Raw genomic sequence first — 20,477 nt, forward strand, 5'->3', positions numbered from 1 at the left:
GTTTTATTTGAAAACAAATTGATCAATTAAAATAGTTACGTTTATATTAGGGGCCCGTTACTAATCAGATGATACAGACACTCAAGTGAACACAGATGAACACAATGTTAGAAACAGCAATGGCAGTTTCGAGAGGCATGTTTTTAGCAGCTTCATACAGCAAGATAGAAATATGTCACGCACGCACACACACACACACACACACACACACACACACTGCAGGGAGGGTTAGCCTCTAAAGCTTTAACATGCAGTGGTCAGACAAATAACCCATCACTCTTAGATTCCATCCTCTTCCAGAAAATAAGACCATAGATCTCTCTCTGTCTGCTGCCTTTCCTCACCATAATGAAAGAACCTGCCAGCTGGTGAAGGCTTCACATGACTCTAGCACAGATGTGTTACTTTAAATCACGTGGCAGAAAGTAGTCTTGGCTCAGCTTCCCTTGGTCAAGTGTATACTGGTTATTCATAATGCACCACTGGTTTGTTATGTTTCCATGCGTGACCATCCATTCGCTAGTTTGTTAACAGGATGAAGGAAAAAGTGCTTATGAGATTTTCCTAAAATGGGGGAAGGGCAAAGGAGAAACCATTACATTTAGATACACGGGTAGAATTTAAAAGCAAAAACTTTGTCTTAAAAAGGAGCAAAATGCAACGACTACAGAACAAGAGAACACAAAAACAGTGTGTGCTGCCACTTCCAAGTGTATGTGTATGTCACTGTGCATATTAATGTGTTCAAGTTAAACTGTTAAATCGGGGATCAGTCAGGGAGTGAACCTGACGCTTTCAGAAAAGTCATTCTTGTCAACATGCAAATCAAACCCATTTGAACACAGCATATTTATCTACAGGCTCCACTGGATCCAACAGTATCCAAATGTAACAGCCAGACCAGCATCCAAAAGAGAGGCTCAAGGTCAACACACAAACTAGTGTGATGACACTTTCTGCTTTCACTGTAAAGATGAAAGTCACATGTCTACATACATGCATGCATTAGAGTACAGACATTTTACAGTATAGATATTTTAGGGCTCATGAGCTCAGGATCAACCTGTGTATGAACATGTCTGTTTTTGTTGTGCACTGTGCTGGAAGGAGATTTTTTTTCCTGCTCAGTGGAGCTCAAACACACCAGCTGTACATGGCAACGAGGAGGCAGCACTGGCTCACCCTGTCGCCGGGAATGTTGGGTAAGTGGCGAGTCTGGTTGTGCCCATGTTGACAAAGAATTTTAGGTTAAACGGATAGGAAATGCATGATGAGTGTTTTCACAAAACAGAACAGAGAAGCCTGAGAGTGTGTGTCCGCACGTGTGTGTGTGTAACTCAGTTATTGATTCATAGATCCCCTAAAGCAATAGGATATCCATGGTGACCTCTACAGAAAAGGAGAGAGGGATGGAATGTGTGTGAAAGTGTGAAAGGTAAAATGGATGTGTGTGGGGAAAAGAGAGCAAACAGGAGCTACAGCAAGACAGACGATGAAAGGTTGAGAAAAACACTCACCTTGTCGCTCTAAATCCCAATGTAATTTGGAACAAAAGATGATTAATTCTCCACAGAATTCACACTGGCAGACTACGCTCACTTTACTTTTAGTACTGGAATGTAAAATACAGAATATGTTGAATAGAATGACACTAAGCACAAACACAAAGTCTGAGCTGCAGTCATCATTAAATGCACCACAACTTCTGACTGATAAAACCAAACTGAGTGAAGTAACTGATGAAAGGTGAGAGTGTTCACATAACTTTTAAGTATCCTTAAAAAGACCTCACAAATAGACGTGGGTTCAGACACAACTGATGACCTGATGAGTGTAAAAATAAGTATTATCTTCAAAATCATCAATTCATAACATGAAAAATGGATAAAAACTCAAAGAAAAAAAGGTAGTGGTGGTAAATAGAAGTATGGGAGCCACAATCTTTTTAACGTTTTTAAAATTGAAATTTTATGCACAGTTAGTGCTCTGTACTGGGTCAGTACCGGCCTGTTGCTAGGTGACATTGGTGACAGTTGGACAAGATGGCGTAAAATACTTCATAGACTCGACGCTCTCATAGACCATGTCCTCCAAAGGAAACAGCCCCTTGATCACCCTTCCCATCTCCTGTATCTGATCCCCACTTCCTCTTCCCTCTTATTCCTTCACTTATTTTACATTTTCTTCCCTTTATCACGTTCCCCTCCTCTTCCTCTTCATCAGCTCATTGCCCATTCCTTCAGAGAGGTGGTATCACCATCTGATAGTAGTATAACCACGGCAAGATGAAAGGATGAGGGAGTAAAAGAAGGCGGCGGGAGGAGAAAGAGGGGGCGAACAGTGAAAAAAAAGGGGTGTGGTGAGCAGAGATTGGGGTATGGAATAGAAGATCAAAAACCTCTTATCTCTGAAATGTCAGCTAAGTGAAGGGAAGCCACCGTGAAACACACACACACACACACACACATGCAGGAGAGAGCGAGAGAGCACATTATCTTCATATCGACTGTTATGGATTTTTAATAAAATCCTACATTATTGAAATTTCAGTGCTACGTTACAGTCAGAAATGAGGGAATGAAACGCCAGAAAGTCATTAAAAAGATGAGATTCTGGAGTATTATTGCACATCTTGTTCAAACTGTCTTAATGTGGCTGCCGTAGTACTTTCCCACTCTGTTATAGCTGTAATGGAACACTACAATTTCACTTCAGCAAGGTGAAATATTCGTTAGAGATTGTGTTATCTTTTTTTTTTTTTTTTTTTTTTAAAGGGTGAGGTGCTCTCGTTTAATGGTGGCTGCTATAATCTCCATTCTTTCTCCACTTTTCTTCACCTCGCTCTTCATTCTCTTCCTCTTGGCCATGGCAGAAAATAGTTTGTGTTCTCTCACCTGTGAAACTAGGAGATGTCCTTGACTTACAAGGTCATAACTTCACTCTCTCTCTCTCTGTGTGTGTGTGTAAGTGTGTGTATGTGTTCCGTAAAAAGGGGGTACATTGTATAAACAGAAGGCCTTCATTACACTGCTTTACAGCCATCTGTCATGTCTCTCTCAGTCTCGGACAAGTTTGACTGTGTTTATATCAACGCCATAATGTATAAATAAAAACTGGTTTCATGTAGCCTGAAGCTGACATTTTACACGACTGGTGAATACCCACAGGCCATTCAATATAACTTATGTACACACACACACACACACACACACACACAGTCTCTAATGATGACCATTCATCAACCTCGCACACTCTTTAATCACACAGTGAGGACTGGTGCATCAGCATATATCGTACATTAACATGACATCTTCTGCATATTAAAACACATTTGGAGATAAACAAGGTTGTCCATTGCCACAGCATTAATGACAGCTAACAACATTTCCATCCATCTCTCCATTCATCCATCCATCCATCTATCCATACTTTGACATTTGAGTGGGGGAGCTGCTACTAATCACAGCTGATACTGATGAGTAAATAATGTTCTCTTCTTTATGTAAAAATACTGACGTGACAGTGGATGCTCTTAAGATCACAAGATGATTTGGTTGTAGAAAGCAACACTGACATCACTGTTGCTATATGTATATGTATATGTATTGTATATGTATTTGGTGACTGTTTTTTTATTTATAATTTATAATGTTTTAGAGTGACCTTGAAAAAGAGAGCTTGAGGTCTTGATCTTTTCCTTTTACAAAAAAGTATGATGATAATGAGCTTCACACAGATGCACTATGTATGTATATATATACACAGTACTGTGCAAAAGTACATATATATACTGTATATATACTACATACACACACATGCACACAATGCAAGTTATAACAGCCCAGGAATGACACCTACTGCAAACTCAGGGGGTTTTCAGGAGGAATCAATTATAGAGGCTGCCCAAGGTAATTAGTCTAAATCAGATAAAGTGGCCTAGTGAGACATGGGTGTTTGTATGTTTGTCCTGCCTCCTTGTGTCATCTTCCACTCCCACTGTTTTATACACTTTTTATCTCTACCTGCCGGTGTTTTACACAGAGGGCTCATTAAGTCCTAGACCCCTTTAGGTCTCTCGCTCTCAAAAAAAGGGAGGTAAAACGCAGAGATTGTTCCATTTCTATTTTTGTGTAAGTGAGTTTGAGACACTACAAATAACACGTACAGACTTACAATCAGAGGACATAAAACACAAAAATGCTCAATTTATCGATTAGAATTTATTAATTATTGCTGCCCTCAAGTAGTAAAAAACTTCAGTCACATCAAATGTCATCCCTCTCTCGCTCCTTTCCTGGAGTCCTGTCATAAACTGTAGCACCCCTGTGGCGAGGGGGGGGGGGATAAAAAAAATGTTTGGATTTGCCATAAACTGAATGAATGTCCAGTGCGATTCAATATAAACCAAGAAAACACTTTGACCTAGACTCCCGTGATGGAGAGAGAGTAAACAGCAGGATGTGACAGTTCACTGTATCAAAGGCTGTTGATCGGTCCAGCACAATATAGACTGAGACTAAAGAAGACTGAGCTTCCCTAAAGGCTTCTGTCATAAATAACAGTCATTTTATTTACTTAAAGAGCGACTGATTTGGATCAAGGAGAGGAAGTCTGAGACCTGCTCTTTTGATGGCCTTAGATAAGAATGGCAGTAACAAGGTCGGTTGATACTTTACTACCATTTGCTGGTTTAATTCTTTAGCACGTAAGCCTCGACATGTGCTCTTGCCCATTTTTCCAGAATAACTTTCAATATCTGGCAGTTATTTACAATTTACTGCATGTTAAAATAGTGCATTAACAATTTAAAATGAAGTTTTATTTAGAGAAAAACACTGTAGTTGTGCACGAACACCAGATTTTGCGTGTTGAATTTGAAATTGGAGTATAAAACATATTTAAACGTAAACATATTGCTTCAATGTCCCACAACAGGCCAGAAAAATGGAAACTATGTTTCCAACTCTCTCCTCTCTGGTGAAAAAGACGCTGATTCACTGGCTTCCTGAAACAGCGCAAGTGATATTACCGTAATAACCACATGTTCGACGTTGGTTTCGGCAAACGTGTAGTCTGCGATACGTTCGGTGTGTAAGGGTTGAGCTGCAGTACACACATGCTGTTTTTTAAATTATAAAAAGAGGCATTTTACTGGTAATGGACCATTTTAATGGGCAGCTTGTTGAACTAAGATCTGTGTATATACTTAAGGTGTTCATTGAACTTTTTGTTATGTTTCAAGAATTATCATTTATGTTGAAATAATGCACTAATGTTGGACATCAACACACATCAAGAGAAATAGCTTTGCTTTATTATCCAATTACCTCACACTGCAGCAAAATATCAGATAAGTGCAATGGGAAAATCAGTCTGTTCAGAGTCAAAGGAGCAGTGACACTCGGTGTGAGATAAGTGTCATGATTAAGAGTCAACCTTCATATCCATGACAACATCAGCCAGTGGGAGATGAGCCGAATAAGTAAAAAAAAAAAAAAATGTATTTATGATGCAGTAACAGTAGAGGAGATGAGAGGAGAGGAGAGGCTATGAGCAGTAAGGATGACACATTGTTTGACATTACAGAAAATAGCAAACGTGTGCAGATTCTACAAGATTTCGCAGTAGGACTGCGAGCGTGTGCGTGCATGCACATACACGCATGTGCGTGTATGTGCATGCACGCACATGCATGGTATTCTGTTGTGTTTGCACCAATTAACATTTTCAATCCTTGAGATTAATCCAAAACTGAAATTTTCTATTCATGAATAGCGACAATAATTGTAATGACTGTGACAAATTTGATGACCTTTGCTTATTTTCAGACGATTCCTTAATACATGAATAAGAGAAGACGACGCTTCTTATTTTTCTTGGGTTTAGACTTTGTTGGTCTATTCTCTTTACGGTTACTGTGATTGTATACAATCCCGCCTATCGCCCTATGTCAGCTGAGATTGGCACAGCGACCCTCATGTGGAGGATTAAGCGGTAGAAGATGGGATGGATGGATTTCTGCAGCAGCATTACAGTACCGGCATACTGCAGCATTCATTTGGGGGGGATTTCGTGTGGATGAAGACATTTCTTGAAACAATGCCATGTTTACGGAAAACCTTTTAGAAATGAAAATGAAAAAGTTTGTATAGGGAAAGTTTTGTCTCCCTGCGGATAAGGCCTAAAGTTTGTCCTTGTGGGAATAAAGAGACGTGTGTGTGTGTATGCGCGCATGTGTGTACTCTCAGTATTATTTGTGTTCCTAATGAGCTCTTGTTAAACAAGAGGAAGCGCAGTGCGAATGCCCATTAAATAGGCGAGAGCAGAAACCACAACTACAAAACACAACTGGGCTCTCTCATCTGTGCATGGCAATTCTGTACATAAATCACAAGCAGACTGTAATTTATTTTGTGGTTGTTGGCTCTAAAAAAAAATAATCCTCTTCTCAAATTTAGTCTGCATCTAATATGCTCTTGAGATTTCCATTTTTTTGTAAATGCACATTTGCACTTGACAAAGGATGCACACAGATGACTTTAAAGTAATGAGGTGTGTCTGTCGACGGAGAGATGATTTCGGGCTTGTGTGGAGTTTAAAAAGAGGATACAAAGAGAGTTATGAGAGTGAGCGAGAACGAGGGAATGGACTCTGAGGAGACTCATTTATATTCAGGATGGACATAAAAGGATTGATGGTTAAGCATTCTTCAGCATGGAGACTTTAGAGGATTCTGTGTCTTTGTTTCACAAGACAGCATCAATGGGAGCTTTACATAACTCGCTAATGATATGCATGGAAAGACGGGAGGACAGGAGGAGGAGAGCGGGTGAGTGGGTGAACGAGTGCGTGCTTGAACCCGTGGTGACACCTTTAAGCTGGACAACTTTACCACATCGCACTGACACCAGCAGAGAAACAGAAACTGTACAGTCGTGTTGTGTTCATGTTCTTGCAGGAAAAGCAAACATCACGTGATCATTATTTGCATTTGTCAAGGAATTCAAATATGGTTAGATTTTTTCAGACGGCACTGATAGTTCTTCATGAATATTCCACTAATGTACGCGGAGATTTCATGACAAGTAAGGCTAACTTTGCTGACCCGTTTCAGGGAAATGAACTGTAAATACTAGAGATGCGTGTGCTTGTGTGACAGTACACATTTTCTGGAACTAACTATTCAATTAGTCCAGAAAATAATCAACAGATACTGTATATATATGTGTAGATATGTGTGCGTGGGTGCACATATACATGGGGACATACAATGCAAACTATTTAATCTTAATCCCACTATAGCTACGCTACATTTATTTATGATATAAACACACATGTCTGTACAAAATAACAACGTGGCCAATATGGGAAACAATTATTTAGTAATCACCAAAACACAAGCTGTGAAATAAAACAAATAAGTGTGATTATCAGCGGCAGGGTGGCCATCTGGAGCGCATGCACTATTCCCGATGGTCCACTCGAGCTGTTGTGAAAAGATTAAAAATGTCTCATGCTGTGTGATCTCGCAGTAGTTTCAGGACAGGACAGACAGGTGTATATGAGAGTGAATGTGTGTGTGTGTGTATATAAGCAAAGCATGGGTATAAATTAAAGGTCGACATCACTTGAATCAAATCTACAGAATCATGTTTGGCAGTTATTTCATGGCAAAATTGCTTTTGACAAAATAATCTGATATAATTTGGATTTTAAAACATAATTTAAGGCCTATTGCACATTATTGGCTGTGCACTGACTGAGTGTCATTGCTTTCCCTCCACTCCTGGTCTCATTAAGTACAAGTGTCATTTCATGGGGTCTTTAACTGTTGCTTAGATACAATCGGCAGTTAATCACATGCACGTAGATTCAAATGATCAGTAATGGTCATTGGCTTATATTTATGGTTGACATAAATGACTCAATTCTACTGACCAACAGAGACAGCAGACTTTCAGCAGACCAGCAGTTAAATTCATAAAATATGAATAACCTGTGATATATTAGTCTCATTTAAAATGAAAATAGTGAGTGATTGAAGAGAGACAACTATCCTTGCTAAATGTTGGAGATCAACACACGTTTTCAGGATTTCTTATGTCTTTTTAACTGATCTACTGTTCGGCATTGTTTGGTTTGATTCCTGTGTCGGACGTTGCGCTCATGACTCTTCCAGTGACGACGCTCTGACCGATAAGTGACCGGCAGTCTGTCGATGTCACATTTAGTATTGGCTCAGCTCACTGGGAACCTTGCTAGGACAGGTACTAAAGAAGTACCAGGTACTATTCCCTAATGGAAAAGCAAAAACATCGAGTAGAGTCAAGCCCTGCAGAGCCATGCTAAAACTTTATAGTGAAAAAGCACCATTAATGCTTCACTTTGAACGTGAATATGCAAGTGCAAATTAAAATTTGGCCACTTTTGTGATTTTGTCCTCCACAATAATAATTGTAAATAACTCTAATAATAATAGGCTCCTCCGCACGTTGGGTGCTCGGACCTTAATAATACAACTATAATTAATGCAATTCATAGGGTTACATTGTAAAAAGCACAGGCTACTCCGAGGTGGTGGGAGGGGCCCTCAGCAGAGTTTGATTTGTAGCCCCTCCTCCAAAAAAATAAAATCTTAATAACTGAACAATTCAGGTGTCAGGTTCCATTAGTACTAAAAGCACTTTGGTCAACTCTGGTTGTTGTTAAATATTCTACAGAAATAAGGATGACTTGACAAATTGACCAAAAATTACCAAAAACATTTAAAAATAACATAAAAGACAGATTCCTCAGCTTTAACTTTTAAGTCTGAATGCAGTCAGTGCTCAAGTCCAAGTCCAACTTAACAGAGCGGAGGTCCAGTCAAGTCAGGAGTCCTGAAATGCAGGCACTGTTTCTGTTAAAAGGAAGAAAGGCTTTATCTTGATGCCACTGATTTTCCTACTGTTATGAACACACAGCAGATTTAGAAACAAGACATCACAGAGATTACATTTCTAATATAATTACTAATGCACCTCTAAATTTAATTTCAAATAGACAAAAGTATTTCCCATGTCACAGTGAGAGAAACCTGGCTTGGAAATCTTAATTTCTGGAACATCCCCTCTGGAATCCTTGAAGGAAATTAGATAAAACCCACAAACACTCACAAATTTGTATGATATGACAGTCTATCCCTGTTTTCATCAGTACAGAGCCTCAAAAGGCTAGTAATTACTGTGAATGCAGGAGCCACAGATAGGACAGAGCAGAGGAGACAGCAGGGAGCATAAAGGAGAGAGATAGTAACTGTCGCAGCTGGAGCCAAAAGCTGTTCATTTAGCCGAACCCCACCCCCAACTCACACTCACACACATGGCACTGCAACACCCGCCATCGCTGCATCACTATAATGAACTGTATACAGTATCTGCTGAAACATTCCGCTGCTCAAATTAAGCATCATAATTTCTACTCAAATTATTTGAATTTCAGTCACTTCATCCCCATTTTGATTTTCCCCATTTTTGTCTTCCTTCTTGCCATCAGTCCATTTCCCTCCACCCTCTCTTTTTCCTCACTCCTCATTTTAGCACTTTTTATGTCCATGCCGCTTAGATTTTTTCCCCCCATACCCCTTTGTTTTTCCTTGATTGTTTCCGTCTTTCAGCTCCAATTCCCTTTTCCTCCGTCCTTCTTCTGCGCTCTACCCCAGTTTGCTCGTTTCATCTTCGCCACTGCCCAGGAGCCCACACACACGCAGCTGAGCTAAGTCAATTAAACAAATGTTTTTTTTATTCGCTCTTTCTATTATACTATCTGTGACGGCACTCGTGATGGACATGAAGTCATTACACTGAGCTGAGTGTGTGTGTTTGCAAAGCGTAGGCTAATTAGTTAGCTGCAATGGCAGACCAGGGAAATTTTAGCAAGAAAAGGATTAACATCTGAACATACAAACATGGACGAGCACTGATTATCATTCGGGCAAACACATGTTTGCTCAGGAAGGAGAAAATGCAAATGTTATTTGCATTTTCTCTTCCTCACAGTGATATTGATATGTTGTTGAAAAACAACTGATGTCTGTGAAGGTCAGTGTTGCCAGATGAAAAATACAGAAATATTGTTCCGTGACAAATATTATCGTACACACTGAGACAACCAGAATACTATGCTTTTTACAGTAGGCACATAACTCAGAGCCTAAACCCTCTTGTCCTTTCTCTCCCCCACCTCCCCTCTGTCCCCCATTTTTCCTTTCACCCCAATCGGTCGAGGCAGATGGCTGCACATCTTTGAGTCTGGTTATGTCAGAGATTTCTTCCTGTTTAAAGGGAGTTTTTTCCCTCCACTGGTTTATCTGCTCTCCATGATGTTATCTATGTACTGTACCTTGAGATAATGTATGTTGTGATTTGGTGCTATACAAATAAAATTTAATTTAAAAACTCAAACTCAAAATGCTGTTTTTACCATTTGCTGAAGTAAAACTAACTGGTTGACTGTGATTGATTGACTGGCGTGTTGATGTGATTGGTGTGTTGCTCTCAAATCACAGACACAGGTTTGCGACGTGCAATGAAATGGCCAAATTATTGTATATTTGGCCTTTTTCCTTTTTTTTTAATTACTGATCGTACATTATAGAGAGGGTGAAATTATCGCACAAATACATCTGGCAACACTGGTGAAGGTTCCCAGTCATCAAGGTCATAGTCATCTTCTGTGGTTCGGCAGACCTGCAGACCTTGGGATCCAACCCCAATCTCCCTGTAAAGACATCTTTTGTCTTAAACTTGACATTATGACATCAAAACTAATTTCCCAGTGTAACAGCCACAGAAAAACGACACCTTCCATGTTTACATTAATCCCTTATAAACCCCTATAAACATTGCTTTCATTCTCTAATACCCTATTCCCACTGGTCAAACGAACCCATTAAATCCCATGTTTAAACGGGTTTTTCACTAATGGGAATTTGTTAAATCAGCATGCACACCAGGGTCGAATGACTCTGCAACGTGGGTTATTTCATGAGACCTTGTTGAACACACTAATGTCTTCTTTTTAGCCAGAGATGTGCCATTTCCAACACGACACTATGTGCTTTTTCTGGCCATTAGTTTTGCCATTAGTAATGGGACAATAGTCAATATCATTCATTTCATCCGTCAAATAATCTAAATGATTGATTACGAGAGACTAAAGTAAAAGATACAAAATAATAACCAACGTAACATTATCACTGAGGGCTAGGGTGTTGTTGTTTTTTCTTAACCGACTCTTTTTGTTTCCTGCACATCCATGATGTCACAATTCATGCCTGAGTGATGCAGGGGTGATAAAAAAATCGCACCACTTCTACTTTTGCACAAGAAAATAAACTATGTGGTATTAACTATTCCATTCAGCAGGCTGGATTGACATCTGGTCCCATTCAGTCAGTCAACAGATGGAACAATAATTATAAAGGAAAGTCATAAGAATGGATTACTCATACACACAAACAAGAAAGTTAGACCCACACACATAAACAATGCCGCTAAGGATCACACCTACACATATGCAAACGCTGACAGACACAAACACTTGCAAATTATAATAGAAGAAAAATCAGTGTCAGCATGCACAAATTGAAAGTTACACGGACACCCACACACAGAGAAACAATACACTCGTTTTTGCTCATGTAAACAAAGCTAAAACTGTTTCCAGCAGGAGGGTACATTAGATGGCTCCACACAATGTACATGTGTGTGTGCAGGAGTGCGTGTATGTCTCTGTGCAGTCAGTGATAAATTGACTCCATACATAAGTAATAAACAATACAACATACTTTTCCATGGGGAGACCTGCTTCCAGCATGGTGTGTGTGTGTGTGTAATGTGTGTGTGTGTCCAGGTATTATTAATGTTGTGGGGACCTAAACCTGTTTACACAGTCACATTATCAGGGGCCAAAAATCAAGTCACCATAACTTAAATGAGTACATTTTAAGGTGAAGATAGGTTTTAAGGTTAGGTTAAGGTTAAGGTTAGGGTTAGGCCAGTAGTAATTGTGTTTAAGGTTAGAGTAATTCTCCAGGAAATGAATGTAAGTCAATGCAATGTCCCCTCAAGTCATGAATGTCAAACTGTGTGTGTGTGCGTGTGTGTATGTGTTCATAATCTCATCTTGCCGAACCCAGTTCAAGGTAACAAAAGAAATTTGGGACTCAAAGCTCTGACTGAAACAAAGACGACATTTTCCGACATAAAACTAAACAGGACAGTATCTGATCGAATTTCATCACCTGGACTAAATTAAAGGAATACTTCACCGATTTGCATTTAGCTTTGTATTAGTAGAATAGGGGTAGTATTTTTGAAAAATTGTGCTTCCCAACCCTGAAATATCTTCATTCTTTTCTTTGTTACGTGCCCACCAGTGACACTTGGTCATGTTAGCATATCTGTTAGCAAAGATGGCGAACACTGTTTACATTCTGGGAATGAGGTCCCGTCCCCCTACGAGTGTGGAATTAGTGTTGCAGTTTCAAGCCTCGGACAAAGGCTGTCACTGGTGGGCACGTAACAAAAAAAAGAATGAAGATATTTCTCAACTCAGGGGAAACTGAGTTTGACAATTTTTCAAAAATACTACCCCCTATTCTAGTAATATAAAGCTAAATGCAAATCGGTGAAGTATTCCTTTAAGTATTTATCACAGGTAGAGTCTGAAATCATTCACACAGGAGGACTCACAATGCTCACCTTGTTGAGCTTAAAGCATGTTATCCTGCTCATAAAGCGGCCATGTTTTTTCACTTTCTGACGAGTCTCACTTTGTCTCTGAAAAACAATTTCCTGTTACACGCTCAAACTGCATATCTTCTAATAATTACCATGTCAGACCGCCCACTCCATTCTGTGCACCTAGTGTGCTTATCATAAATGCAGGCACTGCATGAATTTTATAAGAGTAAATCATCATCAAGTGCACGTGTCATGTGCTTTTAATCGGGTGATTTTCACGTCACTCCAGAGTTTGAAATATAAAGGCTATTTAAACAGGGAATGTGCGGCGTCATTCAAATGCTGCAGAGCATAAAACACACTCGTTTAAGGGGGGTTTGGTCTGTGAGCCAAATGTGAAGAAGCAGTGAGAGTGAGGTGGAGAAATGATCTTCAGAGGAGGGAGGGAGTGATACCGAGGCTCAGTAGCAGGTTTAGAGCAGATAGAGTGGTGTGTAAGTGTGTGTTTTAAGGAGCCGCACGGTGGTCGTGTAAGAGGCATGCGTGCGTGTGTGTGTGTGAGAGAGATGGGTCTCAGAGCAGCTTTGGTGGAGACAGCAGGACACTGAGAATTCACACAATGAACACGAATACTAATGAAGAAGACATGAACAGGTTGGTAGTGTATATGTAGACATGATCTCCCACAAAAACACACACACACACACACACACACACACACACACACAGACTGACACACACGCTCACTCTGGAGAGAGGAAGTTGCTTGGGGGAAGCAATAAAATGTGTCGTGGCCAGATCTCATCTGTCACTCCTTATTGCACCACTGCAGTCTGACCAACACACATAGAATAACCATATTGTGTAGTCCAAAGACACACACCAGACCAGATCCTGTTCAGGAAACACACACACATATCCCACAGGAGTCTATTTACATTACTGCACAGTGCTGCTCAGACACACATACACAAACAGAAATGTATTTGCAGCATATACTCCCTCATTGTTTCCCATGGGTCTATTAAGAGCAGTAATGATGCTGTGGCATTACATTTGTGTGTGTGTGTGTGTGTATGTTTGTGTTTGTGTAATATTACTGGTGTTGGGGGCGGATAAAGTCGCCATTAACAAAAATAATGGTTTTATAACACAACACATTCTCCCCACTGTATGTACACAAACACACACAGAGAACAATACACTTAGAGTAATGACCTATTTTGTAAAGCACAGCGAAAAATCTCCTACATCATAATAAAGTCACTTTTGTGCATTAAGGAAGGAAAAGGACAGAGGGAGAGAGGACAAGAGATGATGAGAGGGGCTAAGGATAGAGGGAGGGAGGAAGGAGGAGGGGGCAGGTGGAGAGAGGATGAGTGGAATAACCACAAGGACAGAAAAGAAAGAATAGAAAGAGAGACTGAAAACAAGTCATCAGAGACAGAGAGAGGACAGCAGAGAGAATAAAGACAGGCGGAAAGTGAAATGAAGTACCTCTTGACTTCTTTAAAACCACAAATGCAGTATGTTGTCCATGCAATAACAGTGCCCCCGACTGGCAGCCCATGGAACACCGCTGATTGAGATTTGCATTTTCGTTTTAGATCTGAAAATACTGCCGTTACTTTACCCGACAGAACCTTTACATATTCAAGACAATATGGTGCCCAGTCTCAATAACATGACACATTTGTGAGTGTGAGAGAGTAGGAGGGATTTGTAGTATTAACAATAACAAATTGAATCCCAGTCTGTGATTGTTTTCACACAGTAACAGTGAGATCAAATCTGCAGTAGGCAGGATCTGTCAAATAAAACAAAAATGGCAGAACTTCAGTTTTTAAAACAGGACTACATAAAACAATGATTGATGTCAAGATTTCTTTAAAAAAAAAAAAGTTGATTGTTTTGTCTCAGCAGATGACCTGAAGACTATTTTAGAATAATGACCTTTTCCCAAGCCTGGAAGTCTAGTTCTCTTTCCTCCTCTTTAATTCACATTATGTAGAAAAGTCATTTCGGAATTATTGATCTGTAACAGCAAAATATATTACCTACCCAGCTTTCAAGCCCCCCTCCCCGCCAACACACACACACACACATACAAGAAGTCAAATTAACTGGTTTACTAATACATATTTAACTTGAGGAATCTCCATCCCCCTTTCTTTTTTTTATCTCTCATGTCACTTCAACAGTTTAGTGTCAGTCTCACATTTACACTGCAGACATTCTGTCATTATGCCAACAGCTAAATTATTCCATGGGCTATTGTTCCTGAAAGGTATCAACCTGTGGCAGATTGTGTCAAGTGACAAAGTATCTGAGACACTTTTCGTACATTTCCTGTTCTCTATTAATCTCTCCCTCTCTCTCATACTCCATCAGTGTGACATCCCCCTCCCTCTCCCTTCTCCATCTTTCTTCTTCTCTCACACGCTCTTTGTCCCTTTTCATCTCTTTAATCCATTCAAGTTGTTTGCTCCTCATCTCTTTCAAACTGAGACGGAATTCCCATTGGAATCTTGAAGTGCATTAAATCAGCAGTTTTCCAAGCTTCAAATCCAATCCCACGCACAAAACACACTCACACAATCTCATGGATACCCTGAGAAATGGTGGCAACCATGTTCACTTGAATGCCCCAAAACCAATGTGTCCTACAGTAAACAATAAAAGTCTGTGTATCTTATCATATCACTGAGTTTTAAGTCAATTGTACATAAGTAATAAGTAGATATTGGTAGTGTAAAACGACTAAGTCCTTTCATTTATCGCTCATTTCCACATTTCTTCTAAAACAAGCACTCTTGGCTCATTTGCCTGTCTGCTTTCAATTAATACTCACAAACACACATTCATTAGAATGAGACAAACACAACACATACACACACTATTTGAAATTCAAATCCCCTCTGAGCCACAGAGTCTAAAAGTGGAGTCAGGCGTCAGATCACAGAAAAAGAGAGAAAACCTGATAAACAGGACCAAGCACACACACACAAAAAAATGCACTATAACATTGTGGTGAAGGCAGCTGGTGTGATTTAAGAGGGTAAGACCTGAGGTTGTTCTGAGAAAACACACACACACACACACACACAGAGAGTGATCTACTCCCAGATGTCACCAAGATCTTTGGACATATGTTGGGGTCAGTCCAGACGCAGCAGGTCACACTCCTAACACTTTCTCATGTGTGTCAGTCGTTTGCACAGGTACCGTAAGTGCAGTGTGTACTTCTGAGTGTGTGTATTCATGAGTGTTTGCGCGTGCCCACCTTGGCAATAAGGCTGAGGGGTTCTCGACAAGAAGGCGGCAGTGCCGTTGTCACTTCCTGTGCCAGGCCAGGCGCTTCCTGTTGCAGGTACAGCTCTAACATAGAGGCCAGCTGAGACAGACCCTGTTTCCTTTCCTCGGACATTAAACTGAGGTCTGTGAAAGAAAGAAATGTAATTTAAAATCAAATCTATATCTATTTTCTGCTTTGACACTGACACAATAATACACACTCTCACACACACAGAGGAGAGACTTACGTGACTCATGCTCCTCCAAAGTGTATAGCTCCTCACTACTACCCGTAGATTGACTCAACTAGAAGAAAGACGAAGGAGGGGGAGGAGGTGGGAATAAGCATTTTATCATTTAAGTAATATTTCCAGAGTTTCACGATTTTATTTTATTAGTTTTAATATGTGTTGCCCTCCCTGAAGAATACTGTAGCTATTAGATGAAATCAATATAAAGAAAATAAGCTTTCACAAGTGCAGGGGTGGTGTTTTTAATAACAGAGCAAATTCATAAAAATCAGTATAACATCTTAGCACTGTGCAATACTTAATAACTTATGTTATTTATTTTATTTAAAGATGCAGTAACCACCATGTTGCTTACTGCATCTTTCTTTGTGCACATTATTAAGAGAGACGGGAAGAAACGTACCAAAGCGAAGATGAGTCGTGCAGCCAGACGGACCGAGTCAGTGGGAATTCTGGGTATCAGGCTCTGCAGACATTTACACTCTCTCTTATGCGCAGACCAGGCTTGTTTCTGCAGGAAAATGTTAATGTTAACCAACTGAAATGTGCACAAACAACCCAGTGCTGTAGGATAATTCTAGTCTAGATTCTCATCTTCAACCCAAATGTTGAAGATGAGAACTCTTGTGAAAGGCTTTAGTATATCAATTTAACAAACAATATAGAAATATTGCTGTATTAACACAGGTATGTGTGTTTACAGCCTTCGGTATGAAGATACATAAAGATATGCCCTGAATTTAACTTTGGTTTTAGTTCCTGCACTTACAGAGTAAATCAACTCTGTAATAGTGACAAGTGTGTCTTGTGTTGAATATAAATCCTTAAATTGTATGTCAGCTGTAAGTGGAGCACTGGGGGCCATCTTGGAACTTGACTCAGAGTCAAACTTGGTCTTGAGGTTTAGTGGCTCAGCTTTAACACTGATCCAAACACTTGAATAAGCTGCTTTTCAGACCTGCTGTGAAGTTTTGATAGTTTCCTGAAATTGTCTGGAGGTTCTGTACTGGATGTGAGAACACAAATATCCACAACAGTCATTGCGAACATTTTCCAGAACTTCTCTGTGCAGGCTCCATCGTCAAATCTCTGGCTAATGTCTGAGTGAGCCCATGTGAAAACACGGCTAAGTGGTTGAGTGAACCGTTTCCTGCATTCTAAAGCCAGGCACTTCCACTCAACTCAATCTCCTGCTGCAAACGGCAAACGCTGGACACGTATTTTCCAGTTATTTCCTTGAACCCAAGTTTGAAAATGGCACTAGACACATAGACACACACACACTGTACCTGGCAAGTGGTATTGCAGTAGCGAGCAGTCTTACACTGGGAACATCTCATCAAGGTCTCGCGTCTAGACAGAAGTAGAGAGAAAAAGATTAGTTCATTCTGCGCCTACCGCCGCTACCTCAACTCCCACAAATTAAAATGTAGTGATTCAGCAGTTATACAAAATAAAGTGACTCAAAGTCTGAGTCACTGTTATCAAAAAGCACTTCACGCTATGGTAGAAAAAGTATTACAACTTTTTCCATGACGAGGAATGGGAGCAGAACTTCAGAGTCAGACTCACTTTCATCTCTGGCTGCACCATTTTAGATTTTGAATAACAACTGCGATAGCAAAGCTGCTACATTATTAAACTCATCCACATGCTCATACTCACTCAGGAATCCTTTAAATTCCCATCACTGACATGACCTTTTCCCATTTAACAACTTATTCTTATCCTTTTCTAGCTGCTGTATCTAGCTGACTGAGCATCCATTAGATACTCCCATCTACCTGTCCATCTTGAGATCGTCATCATAGAGCAATACATTAGCTTTAATCTACTTAATCAGAGCAATTGCATGTGCGCCTGTGTGTTTATTTCTGTGTGGGCGAATGCACTGTATGATCCATGCCTGCAAGGTCCGCCGTGTGTCTCAGAGTGACACTGCGGCTGCTGTCCTTTCCCATTTGCCTGTCAGTCTGATAACAAGCTGGCGACATTAGTCTGCTTCACACAGACAAGTACAGCCAGTAGACAGTGCATCACCAAAACACACATACATACACACTAAGATCTGAGTTGCAGATGTGTCTTAAACCTGCATGACATTGAGAGTTGCCTTGTGACCTGGAATCTTCGCAGTCTGTGTGAGTACACACTACATGAGTGAGAACAAGTGGGGTCACGCAGTACACAATCTCACAAGGTTAACCTCCAAAAATAATAATTTCTTCCTTCTCTCCTCTCTTTTTTCTCTCCCCAATTTCCGTCCCTCACCTCTCCTCTCCCCCCAGCCAGCCGAGGCAGATGCTGCACATCTTCGAGTCTGATTTCTTCCTCTTAAAAGAGAGTTTCTTGTCTCCACCATTGCCTAGTTTTTGCCCATTGATATGAACTTTTGGGCTTCTTTCGTTCCTATTGATTAGGCGTGAATGGTCTGTTAAGAAAATGTCATTAAGATCCATCGTTTGGTTGTTGAACAGGTGAAATTCACCTCTGTTTCTTCTTATATCTCAATTGTGGGTTTTTTTCATAATTTACTTAAGTATTTATTTTATTATCTCGTTTAAACCTGTATTTTTATAGTCTCACTCATTTGCATTGACTCTGACAGCCACCCAATTTCATTGTACTTTGACAATTTAATTCATTTTTACAGTTATTGACTCATTTTATTTATTTATTTGAGTGGATACATGCACATTAATGAACATAAATATGTAAATATGTCAGATTATAGCCATCGGCTAATTTACACCTGTAGCCCCTAGGCAGGTAGATGGAATAAGATGATGTATCAAGTACATACATTGAACATGTCAAATACAACAATATGGACAAATAAAGAGAAGCAGCATTGGCTGTGTTCCAGTTAATGAAGACAGATTAGCAATATAAACTATGTAATATAGCAAGGCAAACCAGGACGTAGGCACCACAAATTTAAAGAAACAAATGTGACCAAAAACATGACCTCGTCAGTGGTGGTAATAATCACAAAGTGAGCACAGGAGAGTCAGGGTTAGAGGAGAAGCTCGAGGCTTGTTTGATATTGGTTCGTATCACTCTCTGTGTTTAATCGTGTGATGAAGAGAGAATGATAAATCATTGCTAATTCAATGTGACAACGTGTGGTATGATGCGCTTATACAGAAACATACGACAAAGTAATGGAAGAATCGTCTTATAATGGATGTAAATACATTAGCCCAGGGCTTATCGTACCGAGACATTAATTAAACTGGATGTAGTAATGAACGCTGCAGATAAAAGAACCTTAAAGGCAAGAGCAGACATGACATTAACACACAGAGTGTGGGTCTGACAGAAGGCTGCAGCCGCTCAACATCAGTGACAGAAGTTAAGTGTTTCCTCTAAAACCCTCTATCAGTGTGTGACCAGACAGGTCTGTTGTTTTTGGCTGTAAGTTTGGACAATTTTCTGAAACCGTTCTCATCCTCTTCATTTCTTAATGTGCAACTCCCCGCGCTCCCTCTTTCTCATCTCTTCCTCCCTTTCCCCCCACAGCGCTCTTGTTATTCCACCACGTCTTGACCTTTTCAGTGCTGGACCCGGCATTAAATTTATCATCTCACCCCGGGACGATGGTTCATGAAAACACAGATATTCTTGTCATGTTGAGACCGAGCAGAAACAGAGGAGCCACCCACAGTTTTAGAAACACATGCCTTCAGTGTGAGACACAGAGCAATAACAACAGATATGACCAGGTCAGACAAAAACACAGTCTGGTTCTGTGTAGTTTCAACATATCCTCTGAGAACATAACTCACACACTAAAAGTCTGGCCACGTCACAAGCTGCAGCCTGTAAGGAAGTTCATCCATCTTCCCTGACCCCAGACAGGAAGCCTGATACTGACCACGACCCCATTTTTACTTCTATAGTCATTCTTCATGTCCTGGGAAATGTTGCCCCATGGGAGGTATTCACATAATAGTTACTTGTATTACTTGTTATTGACATGGTTGTTGGTTGTATCGCTGCTAACTGGCCCTGTCTTGATTAAGGCTGCTTTCATACCTAATTTGTTGTTTCCGAAACCAGGGGCGTTTCCTCCCCTAGATTAGTTCTAATGGGCTTGTGTGAACAAAGTAATCGCATGCCGTTCCAGCACAAATCAACCGAGCTGAGAAAATCTAGAGAGGGTGGTTTCAGCTCAGATGCAATTGCTACATGGAGTGATTCATAC

General features: G+C 40.2%; 1 protein-coding gene across 1 annotated transcript in view; it reads right to left on the reverse strand.

Moving 5' to 3' along the window:
• smyd3 (SET and MYND domain containing 3) overlaps nucleotides 1–20,477 on the reverse strand; it is a 60,716-nt gene that overhangs the window by 26,728 nt on the left and 13,511 nt on the right. Inside the window, exons 2-5 of the mRNA XM_058629803.1 lie at nucleotides 17,560–17,623; nucleotides 16,674–16,781; nucleotides 16,268–16,325; nucleotides 16,009–16,163 (exon numbers count right to left, since the gene is read on the reverse strand). Coding sequence (XP_058485786.1) covers nucleotides 16,009–16,163; nucleotides 16,268–16,325; nucleotides 16,674–16,781; nucleotides 17,560–17,623 — 385 coding nt within the window. The remainder of the gene's footprint in view (nucleotides 1–16,008; nucleotides 16,164–16,267; nucleotides 16,326–16,673; nucleotides 16,782–17,559; nucleotides 17,624–20,477) is intronic.

This window comes from Solea solea, chromosome 5 (genome assembly GCF_958295425.1).
Source record: "Solea solea chromosome 5, fSolSol10.1, whole genome shotgun sequence".
In the NCBI taxonomy this organism is placed as follows: Eukaryota; Metazoa; Chordata; class Actinopteri; order Pleuronectiformes; family Soleidae; genus Solea; species Solea solea.